General features: G+C 39.1%; 1 protein-coding gene and 1 long non-coding RNA gene across 5 annotated transcripts in view; one reads left to right on the forward strand and one right to left on the reverse strand.

The window, feature by feature from the left end:
- Positions 1-24,026, reverse strand: part of LSM14A (LSM14A mRNA processing body assembly factor) — a 36,448-nt gene extending 12,422 nt beyond the window's left edge. For 2 of the 4 annotated variants that reach the window (XM_004715828.2, XM_045292841.1), the window contains exons 1-6: positions 23,815-24,023; positions 10,749-10,912; positions 6,357-6,486; positions 3,072-3,194; positions 832-1,008; positions 500-565 (exon numbers count right to left, since the gene is read on the reverse strand). In XM_004715828.2, the coding sequence (XP_004715885.1) occupies positions 500-565; positions 832-1,008; positions 3,072-3,194; positions 6,357-6,486; positions 10,749-10,912; positions 23,815-23,935 (781 nt within the window). In that variant the 5' untranslated portion in view covers positions 23,936-24,023. Of the gene's footprint in view, positions 1-499; positions 566-831; positions 1,009-3,071; positions 3,195-6,356; positions 6,487-10,748; positions 10,913-23,814 lie in introns of all 4 variants that reach the window. The other 2 variants (XM_045292843.1, XM_045292842.1) reach the window with 2 other exon arrangements.
- Positions 24,027-24,229: 203 nt separating this feature from the next.
- The window catches only part of LOC123522008, a 5,228-nt gene continuing 3,328 nt past the window's right edge, over positions 24,230-26,129 (forward strand). Inside the window, exon 1 of the long non-coding RNA XR_006680324.1 lies at positions 24,230-24,352. This is a non-coding gene — a long non-coding RNA (uncharacterized LOC123522008). The remainder of the gene's footprint in view (positions 24,353-26,129) is intronic.

Genomic DNA, 26,129 nt, shown 5'->3' on the forward strand with positions numbered 1-26,129 from the left:
TTAAAAAGTTGTAGGAAAATTCCATTAGCTTTCATTCCTGCTTTTCCATTAATTTTTGAAGCTCTGCTTATACATTTTATTTTGCAAAAAATCATAGACATAGAAGTTGAAAATTTTAAAAATAGCTGTGTTCTTTAACCAGGTTCCTCTCCAGAGGTAACATCTTACTATACTATATATTACCCAAACCCAGAATCTGACGTAGGTATCATTAATGACACTACAGAATATACTCTGATTTCAACAGTTTTGCATGCACTCATTGTTTTGTATGCTTGTGTGTATATTTCTATGATATTTTACCACAGGAACAGATTCATGTAACTACTACCTTTATTAAGAACATAACAGTTCTATCACCAAAAGGAACTCCCTTGAAGTATTCTCCTTTATAGTCACCAATTCTTTCATTTTTCTTTGTATTTATGTACCACACATTTAAAATGTATCCTCATAAGAAAGCAGCATAGGACGTGGCGTTTAGATCTAAGAAACTTACCTACTTGTCTCTTGCTATCATTTCTAAGTTGCTCTTGTTCAGGCCTTGAAACTTTGTGTGCTTCAACTATAAAGACATGCAAAGTGACAAATGAATTCCTTCTGTAAGGACAGAAAAGGGGAAAACCCTCCAAAACAAAACCCGTGCATGCCCCCAAAATCTTACACCCCACCTACACCATGTTGAGTCAAACTGGAAAGACTGAACATTCCGTTAAATTCAACGTAAGCTTTCTATGACCATTCACATAAAGTAAATATTTTCAATGAATATAAGGTAAATGGAAAATGTTGATGAGTCAATTAAAGAATAGCAAATAACTAAAACTCTACCTCGCCTGTGTTCTTGATTCTCTATTGCTTTTTGGCTGGTAGATGGCAAAGACCTGGTTGATACTGGGCTCCTTCTCCCAACAGATGCTGGAGTAGGTAAGTGGGCTGAGGCGGTCTGTACTGCTTGTTCCATGGTTGGGCTTTTTCTCAAAGGGTCTAACTGAGGGCTTGAACGACCTAGAATGTAACCAAAAGATAAGAGACTACCCCTATCCTTTGGGGATTTCAAAATAATCTTGACCCTACAAGAAATTTATGCCTAGAGTTTTATGTCTACCAATTCAAATCCTTCACTCAAATTTGAAGCCAGTCACTTATTAGACCAGCATTTACAACTGGGTATCCACCAGGATGCTGGCAGGCTGCCCACAGGGTTACTGTCATAGAGACATTAAAAACAACAACAAAACCCCAAATTTTATGTATGTGAAATAAGCTTTACTCAAGTTTTCAATAATTGCCACAATATAGGCTAACTTAAAAAGGGAGACACACTAGTTCTGGGTATGAGATTCTCTAAGAAATCTTATACAAAAATCATGTTGTAGGCAGATTAGATACAGGTTTTCTCTAATAACCACAACCACAAGATTATGGTGACACTTTGGCCATTATTGACAGAGACTTTGACTTAGAATTTCCTAAAGATGACTAACGTGTGATCTTTGTGCATATAGGTAGTATCTTCATTACTTTCATTAAACAAATGTGAAAGATTTCTTGGCAAGTTTTTGCTTAATATAAATTAATTAGCAATTAAAAAGCCCCCTTTTTTCCTTTTATGAGGTTGAAACTTGGCCACTGCACAAAGGAAAATGCTCTCATGTCGGTTACTCCTATGCTTGCAATAAACCTCTGCTCAAGGTGTTCCCATTTTCAGACACTGCACCAAAATATAATGTTTCCTTAAAATGGTTTCTCATTTTATGTAGAAGTATTCCCAGATCGGCTGCAAATGTTACTGTTAGCTTGTCCATGCTTGCAGAAAGTTCCAACACCTGGTGAACTGGTGAGTGCTGACACTGTATTAGTAATCATGTACTCAGTCGCTGGAGGGTGGTTTAGTACTAATACTGACTAAATTTCCAGTTATTCAAACTGTGCAATAATAAATTTATTATAATTTACTATTTCTAGCCCAATGCTTGAGCTCTGCCACTAATAAAAACAATGCAATTTTCCGTTGATTAGAATGAAAAGTTGTGGTACTTTACATATACAATTTTGGGCTCTGAGAAAACATTTTAGACATACTCATAGTTGTAAAATAAGTGTCTTTATTTATTTTTTTAAGGTACTAAAATTTACTTCACCAAGGTTTTTCTTTGAGAAAAGATGCTGTGATTCCTAAGTACTAAAACTGTAAAGGATGGGAGAACCCACATCCAGTAGGGAAATACAGGTGATAACTGGGAATATTATTAGGAAAAAAACCAAGAAACGATTTCAGCATAATAGAAACACACTCCTAAAAGCTATTTTTACATCTCTATCACAAGTGATAGAAAATTAGAGATGTTGTACTTTTGAGAAATTCTAGTTGATAAAATTTAAAATGAGGATTTCTCCTTCTCTGACAGATTTCTAGAAATCTTTCCTTCTCATCTAATAAACCCATAATTGAAATTAACTTTTAAATCTAGTGCATAGCATGACGAAAGCAATCTAGTTATTTTCCCCAAATGATCAGCCGATCATCTTAACATCATTTACTGGGATAGACAGCCTTTCTTCACTGAATAAAAATTATACCAGTATCATGTTAAATTTTTATATTTAATATTTAAGAAGCACTTCAGGCGCTGTAGTAGGTGGTCTCTACCGAGACCCACTGTTACAGATATGTCGTAATCCACACAGCTTGGGAAGATGCAACAGCATACATAATGAATTTTTTCAACTGACAGTTCCTATTCATCAAGGATAGTAAATCTTCAGTGTAAAATCTGGGACTGACTTAGTAATATATATGAGCATTCAGATTACATAATAAAAATTGTCAAAATTAGAGAATGATCACCATTAGTCTCATGTAGAATTGTACAACAGTCTAAATGAAGTAATTCAATCATATAGTTATTAACAATAGGGCAACTGGGAGAAAAATTTAAATAGAACCAAATACAAAAATCATACAAGTGATTTAGAAGCTGTAAAGGCTCTTCCAATCAGGGTAACAAACAAACAAACAAGCCCACAATAGCAGTTTGAAAGGAAATATTTGAAGAACAAAAGGCTACCTTGAGATAACTGTGACTTGAGAGATCTTGTATCCTGTGTAAAGGAAGAACCCACTGCACTGCTTTGGGCTAAGGTACCACTGTTTGAGGTTTCTGCTCCAAAAGATGTCAAGGAGCTTCCAGCTTTGAGAAAGATTTTTTTTTTTTCCAAAGAGAAAAAAAAGAAATAACATTTTAATGGTAATATATATTTTATGCACTCCCAACAAAATTAAAAATCCTGGAAACTATATAATGAAGTACACATCAATAATAGTTAGAAAAATCTTTGACAACATAAAAAAAAGATTATCTAGCATCCTTAGATGTGTATGTTGATATAATCACATTTTTCTCCTTTATTCTGTGAATATGATAAATTATGACTTGATTTTCAAATGTCAAAATAATTTACTTGGGGCCAGTAAATAATTTACTTGCTTCCGGGCCCATTCAATGAACAGATCCAGGAAAGACAGTTTTATAAAATCATGATTTTATATTCCTTAGCTACATTTAACACCCAATGCCACTGAGTTCTTTCTCACCTGCCTCATTCCATATTTGCATCTCCCTTAGCAAAGGCAAGAACACCGTCCCCTAACATCAATATACTAACTCACTGATCCTATTCTACTAATATATACAAAATTGTTTTAAGAATTAATACCATCAATTTGACTACTACTACAAACTTAAGCTAAGAACAAGATTTCTCAACAGGTGTTAATTGTTCTTAAAGACTGCAGTACAAAAGTTCACTGAATTAATTCCTTCCTCTGTGATCTAGTTATATCAGCTTTTGTTTCAACTTTATAATTATTTAACTTTAAGATTTGCTTTCTACTCGCACATCCATTTTATTTAAATAAGTAAAAATATGTATATAATTCAAGTCTACATAAAATAATTTTCATAAAGAGCAATTATATTATTTCAACAAATATTAAGTGTCAAGATATCCTTAAAATAGAATTTGTGATTCAGTGAAACCAAGAATTGAAAATTAATTATTTTAATGAGATTAAAAAAGAGATTAAGGGTTAGAAGTAGAGATCAGAAGTTATTCTTTACTGTGGGAATTTCAAAAAAGGTATTTTATAAGAGCTAAAATGAATGTTTCTGAAGCCCTCAAGTCAGTTCTGGCTCATAGTGACCCTTTGTACACCAAAATGAAACATTGCCTACTCCTGCACTAGCCTCAAAATCATTGTTTGAACCCATTATTGCACCCACTGTGTCAATCCATCGTAGAGGGGATTTTCTGCTGCCCCCTCACTTTACAAAGCATGATGTCCTTCTCCAAGGAGTAGTCTCTCCTGACAGTATGGCCAAAGAACGTATGCCTAAGTCTCGCCATCCTTGTTTCTAAGCAGCACTCCAGCTGTACTTCTTCCAAGACAGATTTGTTTATTCTATCCTTTGCCAACATCATAGTCCAAATGCATCAATTCTTTGGTCTTCCTCATTCAATGTCTAACTTTCGCATGCATACAAAGCAATGGAAAACACCATGGCTTGGGTCAGGCATCCTTTAGTCCTCAAAGTAACACCTTTGCTTTTCAAGACTTTGAAGAGGCCTTGTGCAGAAGTACCTAATGAAAGGAATCCTTTGATCTCTTGACTGCTGCCTCCATGAGCACTGATTGTGGATCCAAGCATATTGAAATCTTTGACAATTATAACTGATGTTACCTATTGGCCCATTTGAGGATTTTAGTTTTCTTTACACTAAACTGTAATCCATATGGAAGGCTGCAATCTTTAATTCTCATTAGCAGGTGCTTCAAGTCCTCCAAACTTCCAGCAAGTAAGGTTGTGTCATCTGCAAACCTCAAGTTGTTAAAAAGTCTTCCTCCAATCTTGAAGCTGCATTCTTCGTCATATAATCCAGCTTCTCTGATGATTTGCGCAGCATACAGAGTAAGTTATTCAAGAGGATACAATCCTGACCATGTTTTGCTAACTTTTAAACCACATAGTATTCTTTTGCTCCGTCGGTACACCACCTCTTGATCCATGTATAGGTTCCGCAGGAGAACAAAGAAGTTCTTCATAGTTTGCTATGATCCACACAGTTGAATGCCTTTGTACAGTTAATTAAACACAAGTAAATATCTTTCTGGTATTCTGTTTTCAGCCAAGATCCATCTGACATCAGCAATGATATCCTTTATTCACATCCTCTTCTGAATCCAGCCTGAACCTATGGCAACTCTTCCTGTCAATGTACTGCTGCATCTGTTGTTTGATGATCTTCACAAAAACGTTACTTGCATCTGACATCAATGATATTGTTCTATAATTTAAGCATTCTGCTGGGTAACCTTTCTTTGGAATGGGTACAATATGGATCTCTTCCAGTCAGTTTGCCAAGCAGTTATCTTCCAATTTCCTGGCATAGACGAGTAAGTGCTTCATCAGTTTGTTGAAGCATTCCAGTTGGTAATCTATTAATTCCTGGATCCTTGTTTTGGGATAATGCTTTCAGTGCAGCTTGGACTTCTTCCTTCAGTACCATTGGTTCTTGCTCATATGCCTATAGAATCTTTAAATGTTTCAACTCAAGACTTCAATTTTTTTCTTGTGTTCTTTCAGTTTAAGCTATGCTGAGTGTGTGTTTTTTGTTGGTTTTCTAACCCTAAGTCTTTGTTCATTTCATTACAATACTTTACTTTTGCCTTCTTGAGATGACCTTTGAAATTTTCTGTTTAGCTCGACTATCATTTCTTCTATTTGCCTTGAAACAGCTGATTACATTTAGCTTTTAACACACAGTGGACAGTTTGTCTTCTAATCAACAGAACTGTCTTTAGCCCACTTTTTCCTATAAACTTTCATTGCATTTTAGTGTTTTGATTAATATTTTAATAAACAATGCAAGCATGGGCATTTCTCATAGGTGTTAAATATGTTCACATTCAGCATAATAAATATTCCTTAATGGCATTTTACTCTTTGAAACGAAATAAAAAACTGACATCAGTTCTCCTTTACTAATCCCTTTTTGAAAATCCATCATAGAGGGAGAGGAGTATTAATTTTAAATTATGTAGATTTAAATTGGACTTATGTAAATTAAAAATGCCACCCAGTCAAATATGGTAACTGGAAATCTCTAGGTTAAATGATATGTAGCTATTTTGAGATGTGACCTTTATAGAACCATTACTCATTAAGGACATTAAATAAAGCCTTTAAAACAATGATAAGTATGTGGTATCAATATCAATAAATAAGGATATAAAAAGTATACAGGAAGATTGCACACCATACAACACACACACAGACAAAAGTAGCACGTACCAACACCAACAGCACCAAACTGCTGCCCAACTATTGAACTTGAACTGAACTGACTATATGCCGGCATCCTGCCAAAAGGTCCATAGGAGCCCACTGACTGGAATGAAGAAGCAGAGGAGCCTAGTGAAGACTGAAGGAAAAGCATGGGTTATTTTTGCCAGGTTCATGAATAAACGGGAAAGAAGTTTGAATAAAGAAAAAACAGAAAAATCACTTTTAAGAATAGTTACCAAGTACTGACATAAAATATCCCATTTAAAAATTTTATTCTACTTTTCAATCACTTGAGGCGTATTATTAAAATTCACAATTAAAAGAGATGCAAATTGAAACTCACCTCACAAAGCTATTGATATTTTAAAACATAGATATCACTAATTTAAAGGATATTTTATAAAAACTTTAAGTTACCAAAACCCAAAATATACTTTTAGATTTATATATACATCTCTATATATAAATATACAACCACTTTATATACTATTTTAAAAATTTAATATTTAAAAAATCATCATTATTGGGAGCTCTTACAACACTCCATACGTCAATTGTATCAAGTATATTTGTAAATATTTTGTCATCCTCATTTCCAAAACATTTTCTTTCTACTTGAGCGTTTGTATACGTTTCTCTTTTTTTCCTCACCTTCCCAACTTTGTCAATCCTTGATTAATTATATATTATTATGTATTATAATTAATTTATATCTTACACTGTCCATTGTGTCCCTTCATCCACTTTTCTGTTACTAGTCCTCTTGGGGAAGGGGGGATTATATACATATATCCAACCTTGTGATGGGTTCCCCCCTTTTCCCTTTCCCCTCTTTGCCCATTATACCTCTTTTCTTATTCTAACATATTTTAGAATAAGAAATACTACTAAAGGCCAACTGGAATGTCATCAATCCTAGGACCTTACTTGTGCACTTAAAAACACTGCAGAATGATGGACAGTGTAAGTCCAAGATGATGCCGGTTGACTAGTGCTTTCTTCCTTTCTTTCCTAACTCTATGAAACGGATTACTCAAACGCCTGGTGTCTAAGACAATTATTATAAGGCAAATATGAGGGTGCTTCGAAAATTCTATGAAAAAATGGAATTGAAAGATAATACAATTTTACCAAGTATTTTTATGAAGCTCCTTTGGTCTAAGATAACACCAGTGTTTGTTATAGAAGAAATGAGCTGCAGCTCTATAAGAATGTCTCTTTTTCTTCCATTGAAGAGACTCTTATTTGCTCAGGATACCTTTAGATTTGTCCTCCCCCAAAAGAAGGCTTTAAAAGAGGGAGAGTGGACAGAAGTAAAGATTTCTCCAGTTTATGCTCTAAGAATAAAATTTACCACTTTATTAAAAAAGTTATCTCACAGCAAGCAAAAAAAAAAAAAAGAAAAGTGTTAAAAGGTACTTTTCTCTTCACCCCCCCCACTTTAATTTTCTGTAAGACTTTGTTTTCTTTTGAACCGTTCATTAGGTGTTTTCTTTTAATAGGTACAAAACACTAAGACAATTCCTATTCAAGCTATTTTAAGGAAAACTAAGAAGTGTTTTTAATCACTCAGGACTATTAAAAATGTTAATTTAGATAGGAACTGGAAACACAGGGAATCCAGGGCGGATGATCCCTGCAGGACCAGTGGTGTGAGTGGCGATACTGGGAGGGTAGAGGGAGAGTGGGTTGGAAAGAGGGAACCGATGACAAGGATCCACATGCGACCTCCTCCCTGGGGGATGGACAACAGAAAAGTGGGTGTAGGGAGACGTCGGACAGGACAAGATATGACAAAATAATAATTTATAAATTATCAAGGGTTCATGAGGAAGGGGGGAGCGGGGAGAGGGGGGAAAATGGGGACCTGATGCCAGGGGCTTAAGTGGAGAGCAAATGTTTTGAGAATGATGAGGACCATGAATGTACAAATGTGCTTTACACAATTGATGTATGTATGGATTGTGGTAAGAGTTGTATGAGCCCCTAATAAAACGATTAAAAAATGTTAATTTAAACCAAGCTAAAAGCATTACTCTGGTGAAAAACCACTAATCAAACGATAAAATGATTTCTGACAAGAAATAGTTGAGAAGAAAAAGGATTCAGAAGAAAAGTGTAATCAGTTATGCCAAGTAAAAATTCTCACACAAACCTCATTCCTTATTTGTTATGGATGAGATTACAACAAGTATGTAAACATGTCATGAACAACTTTTTGAATCCATAGATTGCTATCTTTTAGACATCATGCTTTCTAGTTTTAATAAAATACTCAATATCAAAGTATTATGGATTGCCAAAAGAACAAACAAATTTGTCTTGGAAGAAGTATGGTCATAATGTTCCTTAGAATGAAGGGCAGACTTTGTCTTAAGTATTTTGAACATGCTGTCAGGAGAGACCAGTTACTGATGTTCAACAAGATGGACTGACATAGTGGCTGCCGAGGGCGCACACAGAACATTTATGAGGATGGCTCAGGACTGGGTGGTGTATATGGGGTTGCTATGAGTCAAAACCAACTTGACAGCACCTGACAACAACAAATTTTAAAATGTATCTTATCAGGAACACATAGGGTCTTTTAAAATATGTATGTTTTAAAGAATTCATTATTTTATATAATTTTAAGCATAATAATTTTACTTAAGGGATTATGGTGGCTGATTAGAGCTATTTCTTTCATACCCATGAAACTGATTACTCAAATAATGGGTCTGTAAGAGAATTATTACTCTGGTCTGTAACATGATCCATATCTGAATATAATCAATTGGCACAGATTGTGGCAATAAAAGCTAACTGCCTGGGTTCAACTTCTAGCTCCATGTCCACATCTTCACTTGCAAAAATGATAATTAGGATGCCAAGGTCAGAGAGTACTGAGAATTAACTTGAATATGTGTAAGTATAGAGATTAACGTAACTGTAGCCAAAAAATTGTGCATCTGTAAAAAGCGAAATCAGCAAAAGCTGTCTGAGGAATATATTTATAGCAATGACCAAAGGCGAAAAGAAGGGTAGCTGCTGAGCCTGCTTATTTACAGCCAAATACCTCGGATCTGGTTCGTTGGTTTGGAGATTCAGGGTTATGTTTTCCTGAGAAATCCCAGTTAACTGGCTCAATGATATGTTTAGTGCTTCTGTTCTACTTCCTACTTGGTTGTGTTTTAAGATCTGGGATCTTAAAAGTGTGTAAACAGGTACTAAGGTACAGCAATTAATCTCTATCTGCCTGGAGTAACAGAGGGAGGAGTCTTGACAGGAGGATATGGAATGGATGGCTAACTGCCTTCACGACCAACTTGCTTCTTTTTCTATCATACTAGATCAGAAGGGATAACATGCAGAATAGAAATGCACATTCTCAAGGACTCCAGACTTTCTGGGGTCATACAAGCTAACTAATCACCAAAACGACTACTACCTTGAGATAATCTTTAAACTTTGCATCAAAAATATCCCTTTGACGTCTTCTTAAACAAAACCAAACAATAGTTCAGTAGGGAAAGTCTGCCTTAAGCAGTGTTCTTTTAAGAACTCTGAGATAAAACTGCCAGCAGTAACTTGAAAAAGGAGGGGGGAGAATGTTGGGACAATCTGAAGACCACAAATGGAATCAATGAATTGCACATGTAGAAATGGTTGAGTTGGTACATGTCCTGCTGTGTATATTCCCAACAACAAATATAAAATCAGTGTACACATGGACATAGCCCTCAAACAATATTAGATATTTTGAAATTAACAAATATTTTATAATGAAAATAAATTCCGAAGATTGTTTTTACCCATTCCAACTTATGATATAAAGAGAAAAGGTTTTATGCATACCATACAGACTGTACTGGAAAGTGGATTAATGCTGATGCAGTTAGGTTAACATTTAACACTGCATCAATTGAGCTTCCTTTTGATCCATTTTAAATGTCCTAGCTTTTAATATTTTCTTTCTTTTTTGATTGAGGTTTTTATGTTTTACTTTGTTATTGTTGTTAGCTTGTTTCTTCTTTTAAAATTTTGTTCTGTATATGAAATCCAGGATAAGTAAATCTAGAGAGAGAGTAACTAGATTAATGGTTCCTTGGGGGTATGACAGAGGAGGTTGGGAGGAAATGAGAAGCTAATAATGATTGGTACAAGAATGAAGAACATGTTTTAAAACTGATTGTGGTGATCGTTGTACTACTTTTCTTGATGTGATCGAACTATTGAATTATATGATATGCGAGTTATATGCCAATAAAACTAAAAAAGAAAAGTCTAGATGACAACTTTATCTAGGTAATTTTCTAGTGTGAAATGGCGAGCTACATGACCATTCCATTAAGAAAACAAAACAAAACCCCACAGCAATTTGCTTACACTTCCAAGTTAGATTTACTATTCGTTTACCTGAACAATAGCTGGGTCTTGTGGCAGAGAGCATTGTGGTTTTGGTGGCTCACAAACAGTGAGGTCTTTAATATCGCTTCCACGGAATATAATGTATTCAAAGACTTCATCTCGAGGTGGAATTGGACGATCTGTTGGTCTGTCTTCTGTACCAAAGGACCGAACTGGTGAGAAAATAAAGGATAGGAGGTCTGACTATTCATCACATTCAGGCATTGGTTCTTAGAAGTATTAGCTCAAGTATTAAACAGCAGTTCTTCAATCAGCAATATGAGAAAGCAGTCATTACCTTATCTGTAGCTTTCAAAAAGGAAAACAAGAGTGGGTTTTACCTTAAATTAAATGTAATCAATTTAAAGATGATCTGTGGTAGTATACTATTTTTTTATTTAATGTTTTGGTAGTTATGATGGGGGGGGGTTGGTAATATTTTTATTTAACTTTTCATTGTGAATAGAGTGAAGGTTTACAGTGCAGAGTTTAAATTTTGCATTCAGTAGTTCATGTATTTTTTTGTTCAATCTTACTGGTTTCAATCCCACAATGTAACATCACTTATCCCGTATCTTCTGTTACCTGTTTTCACTCTTAACCCTTCTGAACTTTGTCCTTAGATAAATGCTGTTCTTTTGATCTTGAAAGGTTGATTAAGCTAATGTGTGGGATTTCACTAGTGCTAATGTTCTCCTTTAGACTTGTCTATTGTTTGGCTGAAAACTGAGTCATTGGGCTGAGTTCATTTTCAGACTTGAATGTTGTGTACATAGCCTTTTTATTGTTGAGAATATACACAACTCAATGATTTTATAATATGGGGCATTCAAAGGCACTGATCACATTTTTGAGTTCTATAACTACTTTCACCCTCTCCCATTAACATAAACTCACTGTCATCCCTTGTCCTGTTTTTATTTTTCTAGTTACTGCTCTAAATTTGATGCCATGCAGTTAAAAAAAAAATCATTTTACTGGGGGCTCTTACAGCTCTTATCACAATCCATCCATTGTATTGTGTCAAGCACATTTATTGCCATCATCACTTTCAAAACATTTTCTTTACTTGAGCCCTTGGTATCAGCGCATTTCTCTCCTCCCTCATGAACCCTTGATAACGTATCAATTTTTTTTTCATGTCTCCCTTCACCCACTTTACTGTTGTCCATTGCCCTGGGAGGAGGTTATTTATATTATTGTGCTCCGTTCCCCCTTTCTCTCCCCATCTTCCCCTTACCCTCCTGGTATTGCTACTCTCATGACTGGTCACGAGGGGTTGATCTGTCCTGGATTCCTTGTGTTTCAAGCTCTTATCTGTACCAGAGTCCATGCTCTGATCTAGCCGGATTTGTAAGGTAAAATTGGGGTCATGATAGTCGGGGGTGAGGAGGAAGCATTAAAGAACTAGAGGAAAGCTGTATGTTTCATCAGTGCTATACTGCACCCTGACTGACTTGTCTCTTCCTTGTGACCCTTCTGTAAAGGGATGTTTCAATGTTTACAAATGGGCTTTGGGTCTCTCCCCTCATTCACACTGATATGATTTTTGGTTCTGGGTCTTTGATGCCTGATACCTGATCCCATCGACACCTCATGATCACACAGGCTGAAGTGCTTCTTTCACGAGGGCTTTGTTGCTTCTCGACAATTTACTCTTTTCAGGGAGAAAAAGCCTCATCTGTCTTCCAGAGTGGCTGGCGGTTTTTACTGCTGACCTTGTAGGTGGGACGAGGTTACTAGTTACTCCACATGACTAGCAGTATATATTTATCTGGCTACTGGATAAATTAAAACAAGCTTAGGACCCTCTTTCCAGATGTTTATACACGTAAACCAAAGTTAATGTCTAATTTCAGAAGAATCCTTGAAATCTACTCATGAACCCCTATTAAGAATCCATTCTAAACACTAGCAAAATTACTCAAGTTGAAATAATGTCTAATTATGATGTCTGAAGGAGATGGGTGGAAGTGAGTGCTGACTAGGCCTGAGGTAACTGTTTAGGGTTGTGAAATTGTTTTAAAACTGAATTGTAGTAAAAACAAACAGAATTGCAGTGATAGCTATGCACCTCATGGAATAGAACATTTCCAATAGATAAATTTCACACTATAGAAATGATACCCTAATAAAGCTGTTTGAAAAAGCTAAAACAGAAACAAACAGCTGCTGACATCTTAAACAATTTAACAAAAGTTCCTGTTTCCTTTTTAAAGAAACCTGTCACTTTAAGAGGGGAAGCTTTGCCAGTGCAATAGAGGGTAGCTTCCTAGTGGAGTTTCAACAGCTCAAGAGGCAGCTTCCCCATGAATCTCATCACACCTCCGAGGGTGGCTTCCTGCTTGCCAGCTCCAACATGCAACATGGCAGCAAATGTCAGTCATCCCTGGGTCACAATCAGATCCGAATCTCAGCCTTGCGAGGAAGCTCTCTTCCATTTTTCCTTCCTTAGGTGCTGTGCCCTAGTCAGGAAAAGGTTGGTCCTTATAGCTACGATTCCTGTGTTTTCCTAAGTTCTCTTAACTCCTTAATACTTAATCCCTAATTAATAATTTCTTCATATGAAATATGCTGTTCAAATTACAAATGAATACATAATATTCCCTGAACATGCATGTCTCAGATTCCAGTTATGTTAAGGTGACCAGACGTCCTGCTTTTTGGCATTTTAAAAAAGTCCCGATTTTTGGAAAGAATACACGACAAGCTAGGGAACGGTCTATTTGGTCCATATAGACCAAATTTTTAATCAAGAATCCCCCCTCCCCCAGTCTATGGTGTCCCGCTTTAAATCTGGTCACCTTAAGTTATGTTGTCCTGTTAGTGTGGTACCTTTGCTCTGGACTATGCCCAGGGTTCTCTAGATCTCTCTACTTTCTCAAGAGAGCTACAGTCTTGGGAACTGATCACGGTCTAAACAGAATTTCAGTTAAAAACCTCTACCCTAATTCTCAATTATTTGAATTTTTCTAGTCCAGTGTACCTAGTGATGAAAATTCTGGAGGTTTTTAGGAGTTTGGGTGTAAATCATCTAGCTTACTTCTTTGCTTCCTCCTCTCCCTACATAGGCTGCAGTTTTCTCAGTCTTAAATCTATCCATCAGTTGTGTGCCAGCCTCCAAACTTTTGTTGCTGGTATCTTCTTTCTAAATGGACCATGTCCTGAAGGGTTTATACATCTTGTTAAATAAAAAAATCCCCCCTTTGAGAATTTCTGTGTGGTTTCCAAGAGGCGAGGACAAGAGCGGGATGCCCAATTTGCCATCTTGAACAGGCAGTCTAAATTTAACCACAACACTTTAAGCGGAGTATTCTCGCTGTGGTAGGTTTTACATGAAACCCTAAACTATAAAACAAAGAGGAAGATTAACAGGAGTTCTAGGAGAAAAAAAGGTGTGTGTGTGAGAAAGAGGAGTAGAAAACAAGATAGTAGCTAATTACAGAGCAAGAGAATGCAAGAACTTACTAGGTTAAAGACAGACGTCTGAAGACTCAAGACCCACAGGGGTGGGGGGGCATACTGGTGTGGTGCTGTTTCTGAATTTGAAGAATAAAGAATTCTACAAACTTTCCGAGAGAACAGTGACTGGGAATCATATTGGCAACACCACCACCAGGATTTTAGAAACAAATGAAGCAATCATTTTAGAATTTTTGGACAGGGCAAGATATGACAAGTAATTTATAAATTATCAAGGGCTCATGAGGGAGGTGGGGGGAGAGGGAGAGGGAAAATGAGGACCTAATGCCGGGGGCTTAAGTAGAGAGGAAATGTTTTGAGAATGATGAGGGCAATGAATGTACAAATGCGTTTTACACAATTGATGTATGTATGGATTGTGATAAGAGTTGTATGAGCCCCTAATAAAATGATTTTAAAAAATTATCAAGGGTTCATGAGGGAGGGGGGAGTAAGGAGGGAGGGGGAAAATGAGGAGCTGCTGCCAGGGGCTTAGGTGGAGAGCAAATGTTTTGAGAATGATGAGGGCAATGAATGTACAAATGTGCTTTACACAACTGATGTATGTATGGATTGTGATAAGAGTTGTATGAGCCCCTAATAAAATTATAAACAACAACAAAAAGATTTACAGTCCTGGAAACCCTATATAGGGTCACTATTGATAAGAAAGAACTTGCGAGTTTGGTTTGGGGTGGAGATGTTAAAGAGGCATTGAATATACATAAGTTCATAAAGGTCTAGGCTGGAGACAGAAAATAGAAATGGATAAATAGTATTTAAAGTCACAAACTAGATACATTATCAGGAGGGAAGTATACAATAAAATAAAAATTTTAAAAGAATGGAGAGAGACCATTGAGTCCTGGTGCTCACCAATATAGAGGTGAAGTGTGTTAATGAGAACAGACCAATAGTGCTGATCAATTCAATAGGATAAGCAACACAAAAGCAACTATAAGAACAAGTTTCTTACCTATGGGAATAAAAATAACTAGGCTCTACCTATGGAAGACAGGCATGGGAAGCAAGCCCGAGGAGAAAGCAACGGACGGCGGTTTGGGAGGAGCTTGGGGAGAGGAGGTGGCAGGGAAAGGAGTGGTGAACAAACATCGCCATAGATGGGGGAACAACTAGGTAATTAAAAGCAACAAGGAGGACATAGAGATCCTGCTAGTGTGGGACCAACAGCAATCTAGCTGACAAGAATTACTAAGAGGCAGAGGGTGAGCATGATGGTAGGGTAGGAGGAAGGGAAAAGGAAACAGTAAAGTTCTAGGAAGCAATGTTTATGTGTACATATGTAAGTATATTAATTTTTGAAAACCTTAAAAAATTAATTCCTAAAATAGAGGTATTTGCCTATTCACATATATTTATACGGCAATACATTGAAGAAGTGGATGGACATTGGGCCTCTGCTCAAGGCCTCCCTCAATGCAAGAACACTTTGTTCTAACCACCTGGCATTCTGTGATGTTCACCCTCCCTATACGATCACTGAAGACAAAATAGGTGCATAAGCCTCAATCCAAGAACAAGTAGTTCCTATAACATGGGCCTGCTGGATACTACCCTTCATGAGAGGATCACTGAAGATAAAAGTGCTACAGCAAAGTATGGTGAAGAAAGCAGATGGTGCTCGACTATCAGAATAGTGTTTGGGTGGTGATGGTGGGGATGTCTTAAGGCTTGTATTCAAACAAGCACCCATCTAAGAGAGGAGTCAACTAAGTCCACATTGAAGAAGCATACCAGACTGTTTGATCCAAAGATAACAAAAATCCAAATATGACAAAGGGAAAAGCATCAGTGCTTAAATTGTGAATTTGTAGAAGGCCGTGGTTGACAGTGGGAGCCCAAAATCCATCTGCAGGTATCTAGTTAGGGTAAGTCTCTGGCAGATTCCTTCTAGGCACAGGCAAGGGACTCCCACAGCTTTACTCTCAGACAGAGATTATTATTATTGCATTTTCTTGTCTCAGGGATTTTTATAAACTTGATTATGGTAATCAAACACAGTATAATTTAACACTTGGTCAAGTGACTGCCATCTTGACCCAACTTGAATTTGATCTAGGCTCAAGTATTTCTTGCTTGTTCCACAATATTAAAGGCACTTTTATCTTCAGTGGCTTTTAATATTGATGGTGGTCTTTTCTTTCTTACTCATTATTGTACTTTTATCTTTATATTATTAGTATTTTATTCATGCCATTTTATCTTGTTTTTATTTTTTATTGTTATTACTAAGTCTCCCAGTTTGTGAAGCACAGATGAAGTAGAAACACAGAGATAACGGTATAGTGGTTTATCAAGGATGAGGGAGTAGGGGGTGGGAGAAAGGGAGGGTGAGGGGATACAGAGAGCAACAATGAATCTGTCAGGGGGGAAGCACTAGAATAGATTGTGATTATGTATATACAACTCATTTATAAAGCAATTTAACCACAGAAGTATATGATATGTGAATACGTTATCAAGAAAACCACAAATGTTGATACGTGAAAAATGTAACCAATGTCAATGAACAATATGTATAGAAATTGTTTAATGAGAACCTATTTTGCTATGTAAATTCTCACCAAAACACAATAAACGATATTAAAGAACAAAACAAAACAAGCTCTTTTGAGTTCTGCCAAGAGGCACTCCATTGCAATTCAGCCTTGGCCTGAAGGCCAAGCTTATTAGCTAGCCTAGCTAGCCAAGCTAGCTTGGGGCTCTATGAGTTGACAAACCTAGTTCCCCTTGCTTAAGTGGCTGAAACATCTCATTATGCCTCCCCAAAGGCACTCAGCTTTCTTGCTCCATGGGCCAGAAAGCCCACAGCACCATCTCCTCTCGATCTCCTGATTTCTGCTGCCTTTACAGTCAGTTTTTGGTCTCCTTTATCTAGGAAGTTAAGCAAAGGGATTTTGGGTCTTAAGGATCTCTCCACTCTTGGCTCTTTTAAGACAGTGAGATTCTCTTTTTTCACCTCTGGGATGGCCCATTTCAAGCCTAGCAGGATGGCAACAAATGATCAAATCCCATATTAGGGTTCTATGTTAATCCGGGTTGACTAGAGAAACAAATCCAGAGACACTCATGTGTGTAAGACAGATCTGTATATCAAAGAGCAATTGTACATTAAAAAAAAAATCACAGTCCAGTCCAGATCAAGCCCATAAGTTTGATATTAGCCCACATGTCCCATACCAGTCTATAAATTCCTCTTCAGACTCATACAAGATATGCAATGATGCTGAATGCAGAAAGATCACAGGGCAGTGGGCGGAAAACCTTGTGGATCCAGTGGCAGGGGAAGCATCTCAGCGCTGGCATGGAGACGTGGTTCCTCCAGCTCCAGGGCTCTGACTCCATCAGTTTGGCTCTATGTGTCTTGTTAGCAGGAAGAAGCAGAGGGTGTATCTGGCCTCCAGTGCGCTATTCATCTCCTTCCTGCCTCCAAATGAGGTCATCAAGCTGCAACCTGATTGACTGGCTAGACTCCACCCCTTCAATCTTTGACACCAGAGTTCTCAAATTGACACCAGATTATGAAACTACCACAGGTTCCATACATCGTATTTGCATGATGCTAGCCCCCCACCCCATAAGAGTGTCATGCCCTTTATTTTCATTTTTAACAAGCTAGCTTAACCTCCATGGTGGGCCACAAGCACTCCTTTATTTGCATAGTTCTACCTAATCATTTGGAGGGAGTTACAAAAACTAGGACTACAAGAGCCAATTAAGACATTCACAGCACTGCACTAGACAATGTACTTTTACGGTTAAATATAAGGATGCCATGAGTAAGAACCACCTTGATAACAACCACTGTCAAAGTTATGAAAGAATTTGCTTTAAGCCATCTAGTTGGGTTGTGATTAGTTACAGCAGCTCTAGTACACTAATAAGCGTAGACACAGCCCTGCATGCATGACTGTAAGCCACTAGGGAAGCAGCTATAAGCTCAACCCTGGTCCTGCGTCCTGGTATCTGTCCAAACAAACCTCTTCTCTCCAGGGCATGGATATATATGCGGTTGGACACTATGAAGCACATACCTGAATTTTAGTTTTAAAGAGAAATACATACTGGGAGAGCCTAGAAAAACACTACTAAAGAGATATTCCCAAGAGACTACTACAAGATTAATAAGGTAAAATGCTAAGTCATTTCAATGTATTTGTTCATTAAATATTTGTTGATATCAGAAGTTCAGATTTTGGAGAAAAGGTAATGATGAACAACATATGCAAGCAAGCAACGGAGATTAAATGCTAAATCATGATTAGGAAGAAAAGTAAACTCAGAGCTGTGACGAAGACTATAAGAAATAAACAAGCTGCCTTTAAATATACTGAAACTTACTGTGATGGTTTTAAATACCAAAATTTATCAAGTTGGGAAAAGAGTACAAAGAGGTACTTTAAATAATTTTAATCATCAATATAAAAATAAATTATTATTAACTATACTTACACTCTGTTGACATTGAGCAGACTTTAACTCACAGTGATCCCATGTGCTACAGAGCACAACCGTCCATAGGGCTTCCCTGGCTGTAATCTAGGGTTGGTGATACTGTAGGGTAAGCATTGGACTGCTAACCACAAGATTAGCTGCTCCTCAGAAGAAGGCTGAGGCTGCCTGCTCCGGTAAAGATTACAACCTCAGAAACCCTACATAGCTTTGTTATGAGTCAGAACGGACTCGTTGGCAGAGGGCTTTCTTTTGGAATCTCTAGGAAAACAGATCACCAAGTCTTCCTTTCCATGGTTTGGTTTGAACTGTCAACCATGTTAGTAGCCAACGGCAAATTGTTTGTATTAAATTCATACTTTACATATACAATGAAAATATTTACATAACATTCTAAATTAGGAAAATAAAAATTAGCAAAATATTGTTTTAATTATATTGGTTAATTATGTCAAAATAACCCACATAAACAAGGACTTTGTACCAAGGGAAACCAGTCTCCTAATACCACATATCATAAAAAGGCAAAATGTCAAGAGCTCTTTGTAATTCCACATAAGTTTAAATCATAAGTAATACCTAAATAAGGGATATAAATTGCAATCTGGACCATACACAAACCAAGCACACACCTCTCACTAAATTTAAAGCTCTAATTATCTCACACCAAACAAAAAAATCACATCTAGGTACATTATAGATCTAAATGTATAAAAGCAAATCAAAATAGCTTTTAAAAGATAAACTATCTCCATTACCCTGGGGAAGAAAAACTCCTTAAAAAAAAAGATACTATTCTAAAAAGAGAGATACTATTCATAAAAGGAAAAACTAATAAAGATGACTATATTAAGATCAGAAGTTCATTCTTTTGAATGTTCATTCCATTAAATGGGAAAGACTATTTATAGTACCTATATCCAATGACGTATTCAAAGCCAGAATATATAAATCTCACAAAAGACATGCATAACAGAAAAATGGGCAAAAGATTTCAAAGGTACTTCATAAAGATGAAATCTTAATCAAGCCCTACCAGGCCTTCTACACCCTCCTCACCATTGATTTTGGATCACTTGTTGTTCCCTTGTCCCTGGGTTTGGAGACCTAGTAGGGCTTGATCAAGGGCAATGTAACCGAGAGGAATTACTGAAACCCAAATGAAGGCTGAACATGATAGTGGGACAAGAGGAAAGTAAAAGGAAATAGAGGAAATAACTAGAAGGCAAAGGGCATTTATAGAGGTCTAAATACAGGCATGTACATATGTAAATATATTTATATATAACTCTGCATATATTTATAGGTTTAGTATTAAGGTAGCAGATGGACATTGGGCCCTTACTCAAGTACTCCCTCAATGCAAGAACACTTTGTTCTATTAAACTGGCATTCCATGATGCTTACCTTCCAGACATGATTGCTGAAGACAAAGTGGGGGCTTAGGGGGTGGGGGAAGCAGGGTGCATAAGCAAATGTGGTGAAGAACGCTGATGGTGCCCAGCTATAAAAAGATATCGCATCTGGGGTCTTAAAGGCTTGAAAGTAAATAAGCGGTCATCTAGCTGAGAAGCAACAAAGGCCACATGGAAGAAGCACACCAGCCTGTGTGATCACGAGGTGTCAATGGGATCAGGGATCAGGCATCAAAGAACAAATCTTATCATTGTGAATGAGGGGGAGTGCGGAGTGGAGACCCAAGGCCCATCTGTAGGCAACCGGACATCCCCTTACAGAAGGGCCGCAGGGAGATGAGCCAGTCAGGGTACAGTATATAAACGAAGAAAAATGGAACTTTCCTCTAGTTCTTTAATGCTCCCCCCGCCCCCATCACGATCCCAATTCCACCTTACAAATCCAGTTAGACCAGAGGATGTACACTGGTACATATAAGAACTGGAAACACAGGGAATCCAGGACAGAAAAACCCATCAGGGCAATGAGAGTAGCGATACCAGGAGGGAGACATCGGACAGTGTAAGACATGACAAAATATTAATACTTTATAAATTATTAAGGGTTCGTGAAGCGGGGCAGGGAAGGAGGGGAAAAAATGAGGAGCTGATACCAAGCGCTCAAGTAGAAAGCAAATGTTTTGAGAATGATGAGGGCATCCTTGCTTGTAAAGGGGATTCCTTGCCAACTCTAATTCAAAAGCACCAATTCGCAGTTGGTTTTCCTTACTCATTGTCCAGTTTTCGCAATGAGGAAAGTATCATGGCTTGGGTCAGGTGCATCTCTGTCCTGAGGTGACAGCTTAGTTTTCTAACCCTTTAAAAAAGGCCTTTGGGACCTAGATGGAAGATATGTTGAGAAACCGTAACTTCACATCTTGATACAGTTTTAATAAAGATTTCTATGATTTTACAGTAAAAAAAAAAAGGTCTTTGGAGCAGTGCATTTGCCCAATGCAATACAGGCATATCAGGGGAAAATTCAGGTTTCAGTTCCAGACTACAATAAAGCAAGCATCACGATCAATTGGGGCACACACACACATCTTTGTTGTTGTTGTTTCCCAGAGCATATAACAGTTAACTAAACAAAACAAAACAAAGCAAAACTTATTGCCACGGAGTCAAGTCCAACTCAGTGAGCAGGTGACCCCAGAGTCAGACCGGTGAACCTGCAACTCGTTATAATCTTTATGAAAGCCTGTAGAGTAGAAAGGCTGTCTCTCTTAAAGCAATGGGATAAACCTGTGGTCACAAGCCTTGTGGGGAACAGGGTTTTTTGGGTATGTTAATGAGACCATTATCAGAGCACAGTAAATTTTAAATCTTTTGAGATTTAAAAGAGTATATGAACCGAGATTACAGCGATCTATATATAACCTCCTCCCTGGGGGACGGAGAACAGAAAAATGGGTGAAGGGAGACGTTGGACAGTGTATGATATGACAAAATAATAATTTATAAATTATCAAGGGTCCATGAGGGAGGGAGAAGCGGGGATGGAGGTGGAAAAATGAGCTGATGCCAGGGGTTTTACGTGGAGAGCAAATGTTTTGAGAATGATGAGGGTAATGAATGTACAAATGTGCTTTATACAATTGATGCATGTATGGATTGTGCTAAGAGCTGTATGAGCCCCCAACAAAATGATTTTTTAAAAAAGCATATGAAGCAAGCAGCAAAGTAGAAAGGGGGAAGATAAAGATACAAAACATACAAAACAAACTCACTGCCATTCAGTCATTGCAAGTCAAAATAGACCCAATAGGACCAGGAGGAACTGCTCCTGGGTTTCTAAGGTTGTATGTAAATATTAACAGGCATAGAAAGAGATGATTGTTTCAAACTGCTGACCTTGAGGTTAGCAGGCCCATGTGTGACCCACCACAGCACCAGGGCCAAAGAAGTAGGAAGAAGAAGTAAGAAGCAGAAGCTCAGAAGGGACAAGGACCTCCCCCAGAGAAGCAAAGCCTACCCATGCAGCCAGTGCCCTGAATTGGGGCTTCTAATCTCATAAAATCCAAGAAAATAACCTTGTTAGTTAAAAGCCACGTGTGGTATTTGCTATAGCAGCACCTGACAGCAACGGAGACAACATTCATCTGTTTACAAAAAGAAAGAAGGAAACTTACGATGACTTAAAAGCAAGACCCAGCAAAAACTGACTGGGCTATTTAAAAAGCATCACAGGGCAAATGTTTAATCTTTGCTAAATACTCTCCTGCACCCTGAGGTACTGGGGAGTAATGCAGATGGTGAAGAGATAGTTTACAAGTGTTTTAATGAGGCAATGTTTAGTAAGGAAGGGAGCGATGTTTGGGGGTACGCTCTCCTTTTTAAAAGCAGACTTGGTGATTTTTTAAAGCACACAATCCATTATTTTCCATAGCAAGAGTTGTGCAACCATCACCTCAATTCAACTGCAGATCATCTTATACTACTTCGGAACAGTGGGCTGGAATTTGTTTTGCAGGAACTGGTTCCAAAAAAGTGACCACTAAGGAAGCACCAAGGCCACTGGGTTCTCTGTATTCAGCTACATCAGAGACTTCCTAAAGTGATGGTGGGCAGCTCTGAAACACAGATTCTCTATCCAAGTAGATGATTGGTCCTAAACACCCAGTGCTATTAAAAGTCTCTACCAGAGGCTCCATAAAGTTACTAACTTCTGGTTTGATCTTGTGAAATCATCCCCCTGTGGACTCAAACGGTAAAATTATTTTACGGATTTGGACCATTTTTCTTCCTAACATTCGACTCGAACAGGCTATTCCATCCATAACGTTAACCAAACTAGTGTGAGTTTTCTTTCAAGACCCAGGTGCTTGCTTGCTGGTTTAGTTTTCCGGATGAGCAAAGGGCTCGCAAATGTGGGCAAAACCCAGGCAGATGGTAGTGACTATGGGGTGGGAGCCCTCTCCTCATATCCAAAAACCCCTTTCCCAGCGAGGCTCCATGCAAAGGGACCAATCAGCGCTCTCGGGGACCGCTGAGATCTACTTTTTTCAAGGGTCCCGGATCCCAGCCTGACCCCTCTCCTCCCTGGGTTTCTAATAGTAGGGTAAAGGGGCAGCACCAAACATTTTTAATGTGCACTTGAGACAGCTGCAGCACCGGCTTCGCGACACAGCTGCACAGTCAAATAACCATTTTTAAGGCAAGTGGGATGTGCTCTGCCCGGTGGTACCAATGGCATTTTGAGATCGTCAGCGTCGCAGAGCAAACCCAAAGTTTTGGCACAGTGCTTACGGGAATAGCTCAACGCATGGAAATTAAGAAGGCAAGAAAACAAACAAACAAACAAACAAACAAACAAAAGATGCTATCTAATCAACAAACAGCACGAAATTCATGGCAGGCGGTAACAGGCTTTGTGTCCTGCTCAGGGGACGGAACCACCGAATCTCGGAGTTGGAAGACGCGTCGCTTGGTGTTCTCGACTTCCCGGCCGCCCCGCCCGCCCCTGGACTTGGCCGGGCGGAGGGCGGGGACCTTCGCGGTGCTCCCTCGGAAGCCCGGGGGAGGCCGAACCCCGGCGCTCGCCGGAGTCAGGCGGAAGAGCGGCCTCCCGGGAGACGCCAGGCGGGGGGAGCGAGGAGGCCGGCAGGCCGGGAGCGGGGCACAGCGCCCGGCAGGCGCCCGGCGCGGCTCTTCCCAGCCACCCCCCCGAAGCCCGCCCAGTGTACCTTTAGCGAGGGCGACGGTGGAGTTCTCAGTGTCGATGGTGTAGAGGATGCCCTCATAGCGGATCTCCGCTTTGGAGATGAGGCTGATCTTGCTGCCGATGTAAGGGGTTCCCCCGCTCATGGCGCCGCCGCCGCCGCTCGGGGCCACTCGCAGAGAGGCTAATTCCTACGCCGCGTGCCGCTCCGCACGCCCGCTGGCTCCCGCGGCTCCTACCGCAGCCGCCTCACACACAACATGGCGGCAGCGCCAGTGCCGCTACCCTCCCCCAGCCTCCCGCCTTAAAGCCGAGGGGCGGCGGAGACGGCGGCGGCGGCGGCGGCAGCGGCGGCCGCCGCGCGGGGCATGCTGGGCTGGTGAGACTGAGCTCTCGCGAGACTTGGCCGCAGGCCTCAGAACGTCCCGACTGTTCTGCGGCGACTTGCAGTTGCTAGCATGAATTTGCGCGTTCTCGTTTTTGCTGTACGAGAGGAACGTCCGGTTAAAGATGACTGACCTCCTGGCTTCCGGGCGCTTCTGCTGTACGAGGGAAACATCCGGGTAAAGACGGTTGTCCTCATGGCTTCCGGGCCCCTAGGGCTGGAGTGGAGGCGCGAGCGGCCCTCCCTCCATCACCTCCTGGCTTCTGTCATTTCCATCAGTGTAGTGTCTTGGCCTGAGCTCCCGCGCCTCTGCGTACATGAGTCTGTCGGGAAAGTTGCCCATTTGCCTCCAAGCTTTCGGTGATCACTAGTCATCCTTTAAGACTTGGGCCTTTCCCTTGGCAACTGCACCCCTCAGGAAGCTCTCAAGGTCCCCTCATAGCGTTCGTGCGCTGTCCAATTAAGTCTTAGCACGACTGCTGCATGGAGGTTGTGACGTGGTCCCAACTACCTCGTCCTTATCTTCTGTGATCAGTCCCAAATCTTTGCACACTCAATCAATTTTGTAAGCCCCGGCTTAATAAAAAACAAAGTCTGCTCAACCAACCTTTCCAGTTGGATGTTTATCCAATTTGCCCTGGAGTGGGTTTCAACTCATAGTGACGTCGTAGAACAAAGTAGAGCTGCCTCAGAATTTCCAAGGTTGTAATCTTTAGGAAGTACATTGGCAGATCCAATTGGAGTGTCTGGTGAATTCCAACCACAGAGCACTTTAATAGCAATGCAACCAGGATTCTTCCAAAACAGCTCTCATCCCCAAGCCTGGCCTTTACCCATGGAGGTAACTGGAAACATTTACTCAACTGTTTAGACCAAAAGAATTGGGATCATTGGCAGCCATTCCTATACATTCCACCTTATAGGATATTTTATAGTACCAGGGGTCCTCAAACTTTTTAAACAGGGGGCCAGTTCAGTGTTCCTCAGACCCCTTGGAGGGCCGGACTATAGTTTTAAAAAAAAACAAAACTATGAACAAATTCCTGTGCACACTGCACATATCTTATTTTGAAGTAAAAAACAAAACGGGGCAAAAACATCCAGCGGGCTGCAAAAATGTCCTCAGCTGGCCGCATGTGGCCCTCGGGCCATCGTGTGAGGACCCCTGTTTTACCCTAATGCTATACAACAATCCACCCTCACTCTGGAATTATTTCATTAGCCTTCTAAAATATATTTTATTTCTCCTATTTTCCCCTGTCATAGTGAAAACAACAAAACTGACTATCTCAAACAAATGAAAATTCTATTTTAAGCAAAATCAAAGTTTTATTACTGTCAGAGGCGTTTTTTGAAAAATGGAGGACAGTCAGAAGCCCTGGCAATGTACTAACAAAGTTTCTTTTTCTTCTTTTGCCTTTATCCCTTCTCTATTTTTCTTTCCCTCTCTCTTTTCTCCACTTCTTTAATTCAGTTTCTTCTAAATCTAAATATACATAAATCTTCTGGTCTGGGTATTGGCTTACACTTTTCTCCTGACCCCCCTACTATTTCTTTCTGTTCTTTGGGAAATATATTTTCAAAAAAATTTTCATGATACTTGTTCATTCTTATTACTGGCCTTGTGACTAGCCCCCTGGCTTTAACAATACACTTTCCTATTATTTTTACAAACATTTTGGTCTCTTCAGATGGTCCCTAATAATTTTTAAAATTAATCATTTTATAGGGAACTCTTACAGATGTCATAACATTTGATAATTCAAATGGATCAGGTGTTATTGTACAATTGCTACTAAAACATTTTCTTTTTTCTTGAACTCTTTGATAATCAGCTCCCCTTTATCCCCTGCCTGTCCCACCCTTGCCCCCAGTATATCCATTCACCTACGATTCTGTTATTCACTCCCCTTGAGTGAGGATATACAGTCATCATTGCTATCACCTCCCCCTTC

This window comes from Echinops telfairi, unplaced genomic scaffold (assembly GCF_000313985.2).
Source record: "Echinops telfairi isolate 266 unplaced genomic scaffold, ASM31398v2 ScPeMD7_655;HRSCAF=1070, whole genome shotgun sequence".
Lineage (NCBI taxonomy): Eukaryota > Metazoa > Chordata > Mammalia > Afrosoricida > Tenrecidae > Echinops > Echinops telfairi.